At 40.9% G+C, this 6,000-nt stretch overlaps 1 protein-coding gene across 1 annotated transcript in view; it reads left to right on the top strand.

The window, feature by feature from the left end:
- Positions 1–3,079: 3,079 nt before the first annotated feature.
- The window catches only part of LOC124795942, a 95,826-nt gene continuing 92,905 nt past the window's right edge, over positions 3,080–6,000 (top strand). The window contains exon 1 of the mRNA XM_047260023.1: positions 3,080–3,165. Coding sequence (XP_047115979.1) covers positions 3,080–3,165 — 86 coding nt within the window. The remainder of the gene's footprint in view (positions 3,166–6,000) is intronic.

The raw sequence follows: 6,000 nt of genomic DNA, 5'->3' as shown, positions 1-6,000 counted from the left end.
TTGCAACAAACATTACTAGCAGAATAAAAATTCTGCATAAAATTACAAATTGAACTTTGAAAACATAAATATCCAGGAAGCTTCTGTTAATATGCCCCGACATACGCAAACTGAATGAGTATAATTCCAAACACTGAATGAGTATAATTCCAAACACTGAATGATAAACGCGAACGTGTAACACTGCACTGCAGTAGTAAGAATGCCTGACGGAATAAATGCGATGTGAAATATACGTTAACGAAACTGACCCTGATGATAATTTTAAAAAGAAATGCTTGACTGTAAGTTATCTTATTGCGTCCTACCATCGATGTTCTATTGGTCCTAACAAAACTTTAGTAACTTACCTTGTGGCAAAGGAAAACACTGTACTGCTCGAAATTACTGAATGTTAAACCAGCTAAAGAAAACCTTGCCGAACTGCAATGGAAGGAAGAACAATCATGCTAAACACATGATATTTTAAGCTTGAGGAACTGTGTTCTGCTAACAAATACAGTGAAACACGACCACAAATAAAAACTTTAGGAAGGAGACGTTGAAAGAAACAAACTAGTGAATGATACAGAAACGACTACCATTTAAAATCTGTAATGTGAAACTAATTTTTACCTGTTACAACAGTTTTTACAGAATTCACTCCTTATTAAAAAAAATGTAACTCTGCCATGTAATTCGTTATTAAAGGAGTAGTGAATCTACTGTGTGGAGCAAATAAAAGTGACCCTGAGGACGGAGTTCCACGATACAAAGAAACATAGCAGAAGAAAGAAAATAGAGTATTAATGTGGCCATAGCAGTTGTTGAAAGTATACACAATTCATCTCTCCGGACTTTCGGGCTCTGGTCAAAAATTTGCTGAAGAAGGATCGGCTCTGGGCTGCTAGTACTGCTGCATTTTCATCCTCGATGTTTTGCTGCGCTTCTTGAACACAAGTGGGTCGTTCCGATGCACCTTAGATTAGAGGGCTCGCCACGCAAAGTAATCGCACACTGACAGATCGGGTGATGTGGATGGCCAGCTGGAGCCTCGATCAGACTGACCTCTGCATACAACTTCGTCAAGCGTGAAGATTGTGTACCTGTGCTCCGACGTTCGACCGGCTGTATGGGCAGGTGTTCCATTTTGTTGGAAATAACTACAGTTCTTTTCCTCCTCCGTCAATGCTGCCACAAATGGTCCGGGCCACTTTTATTTGCCCCACCCTCTGTAAATTCGCATCCAAACCCTGTGAGCAGATAATTTTGCTTAATCTCGTCTCGAGAGTCGAACTAATCGACCTGGATCAACAAAGAAGTATCGCACCGAAAATTCATTTTTCCTAGACTTATGAATTACGTACGAGTAAGCAATGCAGCGACAACATTATTTTAATCTCATTTTGGAAGTAAAATCAAACTTTATAAACCATATTTCAAAAAAAAAAAATCAACATCCGCTTCATTTGCATTTTTGGGTTCTGTTAATTATTCCCAGGCCCTCAGCAGCGTGACCAACATCAGACTCACTCAATACTCTTAGAAAGCTACTCAGGCAACGAAACAGTACTGAGTCTAACATATATTACTTGTACTCAGAACACTGTGGCCTAACATAACGATTGTTACAGACTTCTCTCTACAAAATGTATTCGGTGTAAAAGTATGAAGTACGGCTCATAGAACAGGAAGAGATCTCGTATCACTCATTGAATATCGAAAGTTTGCTAGAAACCTTACACCTAGAAGTTGTCCTTTCTTTTGTAGATTCATTACACCCTGGCAAAAATTTTTGATATTAAACACGTCAATTTATTGGTTAAGAGTTGACTTTAGGCTGACACCCCCATACGGCTGATTGTTAAATATGACAATGAGACAAGGACATACGATTTGCAATATGATTATCTGAAGTAAATCTTCCGGTGCAGATGTAAAACCATGGACCATACCGGACTCGAAATTTGGAAAATGGATTTTTCCGGCAACACAGTTCCTGTGTCTCAAGGCATGACACACGATTTGCCCTCACAGATTCACATCCGCCAGTATATCTGTCATTTTGGGACCAATTTCCTAGGCAGCAGCTAAGCCATTTTTTCAGAATCGTTCTTCCTTTCAGGAGTGTTTATTCCCTGAGGATAAACTGTCCCTCTCTTTCATTAAAAACAAACTTCCTTCAGACTAAGCTTGAGACTGAGTTACATACATAATTTAATATAAAGAAATTAAATGCAGTCCAAGAACAATCATGAACAGTTGAGATAGGACAAAATTACTTTCAAACTCAGCAGTATATAGGAAGATGTACCAGAGTCTGCAATTTTAAATTGATAACTATTTAAATTCTGAATATCAAATAAATAGCACTAACAAAAAAATATTGTTAACTACAAAGGATGTAACAAACAGGCAGAACACGATTCCAAGCCAGACATTACGCCAACAGTGGTCGCCTACCACCTCACGAAAACTGTGATTACAGATTGGTATATAAAACTTATAAAACAAGGAGCGAGCATGCATGTCAAAACAAACATAATGATCTTAAAAGCCCAAAACCTGCCACCATCTTGGGACTCTACAATACAACGGCAATAACTACAATTAATAAAATATTTTAATAAATAAGAAAATTTCGAAGCCCAACTTCAAATATATCGTACATGGCGTCAGTAAATGGCATCGCCATACTATTAAGCAGTTACTTTACTTGAAAAAAGGCAATACACTCTAGAAATAATCAAATAATCTAATGGGATAGTACAAACGCCTTATTTTGTTACACGTGTTATGAAACAGACAATGTAATTCCGACAGGATTTTTTATATCTTGTACGTATCTACTAATTTCATAATAAATTCGATACATGTAGGCTTCAGACATCGCAGTATTGTTTTCGGAGGAGCCCTGCATTTATACTGAGACGCGCCAGTGTTGTTTTAGTTGCAGTAGTAGTTGTTGTTGTTCTAGGCGGGACATGTAAGACCCGAGGAGCTCTTTGGTTGACACGTGATGTGGGAGTCACGTAGCGTGGCGCCTGGAGAGTCCCATTACTGGTCCACGTGCATGGAGGCCGGCAGCACGTGATATCGGATGGTGCCGCCCCCACCTCCGCCTCCGTCACCAGGGCCTCCGTCACAGCCGTCTCCCCAGGGAACAGACGGCGGCTCACAGAGCAGGTCTCTGCGGAGTGGCGGGTACCCAGCATGTTGATGAGCCCTACCTGTCAACAACGATACGCACTGTCCCACTATGCGTACAGCGCAAAGTGACAGGCGCATCTATTCTTCTCCGTCATCCCCTGCAGCCCTTCCAATACGTACGGTACGTGTGTGTTTCTGATGAGCCGTAGTTGTGCGCTAGTTTCGGTCATTCCGCTGTTTCTTCCTTTGTCAGTTCCTTCTGCTTCCGATTTCTCTTATTAACTGGAAGCGACTCATACCTAATACAGTGCGAGTAATATATCCGCCTCGGAAGGTAAAGCTTTCTATCGAAGACTAAAGTATTTAATTCTACATGGAATACCCGTGGTTTCCTTCAGTTATGCCGATACAGGGGTGGCTCCGTCAGCAAGGTCAAAGCAGTTGTCCTCATCTATTTGGGCTAGTGCTTCGTTTCTGACGACGCCGACCTCAGTTCAACGATAAATTTTAATGTTGTTAACTCTACAGACAGGACAGCCGAAATACCGGTTCCCAGTGAAACAAAACAATCTCTGTACCACTGCTTAAAAGAGCCAGCTTCTCAGAAATATTTTCTGTCAGGAACCCGACTTTGAAACGACCTTCCTCATCATCTCAGGCAAATTCATTACCTTTCAATATTTATTGGTTTGCCTAGTACATTAGCTATCTCTTTCTTATATTAGTCTACAGACGGTATATAATTGAAACAAAAACACGCAATGAAAATGATAATTTTCTGTATTGTATTTCGGTATGAGTTGATACATGTTCGATTTAAGAGAGGGCCCTAATGCTAAATAAACAATGAATGAAATAGGAAAATTATCTAATGCTCTAATAACGATATTTGTCACTGGAATAGCGCCCTTAAACTTTAGAAACTCCTCCTTGAAATAAGAGATACCATTATACAAATAACACACAAGTCGCAGAATGAGCCAGAGGGCAAAATATGTACATTCCAACACAGGTTAACAGTATGTCAGTGTAGACTCACTCTGCGTGCGCACTGAAAAGGTTTCAGATTTTCAATCGGGGGACAGTGTTAAAATATGTCAAAACAGCGACGTTATTTCAACACAGGTAACCAGCTGGAAATTAGTCTCCCCTTCGTCAAAACTGGCTTTTAACTGCTACATAATTTTGGATGACCATAGGAAGTGTGATTATGATGCTGAACCACTGTGTGAATGAAAAGATGTGAAACCTGAATATCAAATGCTAGCTCTTATAATTCCCTCACACAGATTGTGGACAGTTCACGACGTGTAGTAATACTATCAATCATACCGATAAATACAGTATTTCTTGCTAACACTCCATCTGGGGATGCTTTGAGCTGTAGCAATGCCTAAAGCTAGGTACAAATGTTAGAGTTTCTCTCTCCCAGAGAGCTTTCCCGTTTAATATGTACTCTATACACAGTGCCGAGTGTCAGCTCACTGGCAGTGTCTGAGAGTGGGACAGGACCTGATATAGCCACGCTCTACGAGATTAGACTTCTCGTGTGGACGGTGACTTCCATCTCTCCAGAGCCGCTCGCCATAGCTATAGCTATAATTTAGCACCATAGTCGGGAGAGCTGAGTTAACTCTGTGAGTGCTGAGAGACCATATTGAGTTCGGGACCTGTGCCATATTTCGCAGTCTTGGTAATACATTTTGAGGTACTCATGTAGAAATTAAACGAAAGTACTCTCGAAACTGCGTGGCCATGGCACGGCTCTAAGGGAAAAAATCGCCTGCTTTACCTGCTACACGAACAGGGCCAGAAGCCGTTTTTGAAAGTTCTAGACATTTAACAATGCAATGCAGCAAGTAACTTATAAAAACATAGATGTATTATATAGAACTGTTAAATAAAAGTAAATTTCTCCCGAGGAGACTCGATCCTACGTTAATAAGAACGAAGGGTAGCCATGTTATCCACTGCGTCACAAAAGCACTGCTTTATAAGAGGGAAGATCAGTGGGATGGGATGTACGGTTACTGTTCCAAGGGATCTGAGATAGGAAGCAAAGCTTATTGCATGTAATGGCAACAGGCATTACCACCTCCACAGTTTAAGGAGTGAGGCAAAGTAGTTTTATTAGATTAATTAACATAGAGAAGCAGGTCTGAAAGCAACCGCTTGAGTCATGGAAAAATGCTATTTAACTTCTAGTAATACAGCAGTATCTAAAGTTTGTGACGTGGTATTTATTGACTATAATATTTTGTGCTGGAGAGCAGTCCTTCAGGTACTTATGAGAGGTTTCTTCAGTCAATATGTAACAGTCCTTCGGGAATTTATGAGTGGTTTCTTCAGTCAATATACACTAGTGGCCATTAAAATTGCTACACCAAGAAGAAATGCAGACGTTAAACGGGTATTCATTGGACAAATATATTATACTAGAACTGACATGTGATTACATTTTCACGCTATTTGGGTGCACAGATCCTGAGAAATCAGTACCTAGAGCAACCACCTCCGGCCGTAATAACGGCCTTGATGCGCCTGGCAATTGAGTCAAACAGAGCTTCGATGGCTTTTAAAGGTACAGCTGCCTATGCAGCTTCAACACCATACGACAATTCATCAAGAGTAGTGACTGGCGTATTGTGACGAGCCAGCTGCTCGGCCACCATTGACCAGACGTTTTCAACTGGTGAGGGATCTGGAGAATGTGCTGGCCTGGGCAGAAGTCTAACATTTTGTGCATCCAGAAAAGCCCTTACAGGACCTGCAACATGCGGTCGTGCATTATCCTGCTGAAATGCAGGGTTTCACAGGGATAGAATGAAGGGTGGAGCCACTGGTCGTAACACATCTGGAATGTAACGTGCA

Source organism: Schistocerca piceifrons, chromosome 4 (assembly GCF_021461385.2).
Source record: "Schistocerca piceifrons isolate TAMUIC-IGC-003096 chromosome 4, iqSchPice1.1, whole genome shotgun sequence".
NCBI lineage: Eukaryota > Metazoa > Arthropoda > Insecta > Orthoptera > Acrididae > Schistocerca > Schistocerca piceifrons.
Note: the sequence above shows the minus strand (reverse complement) of the source record. Positions and strands in the feature narration are given on the sequence as shown.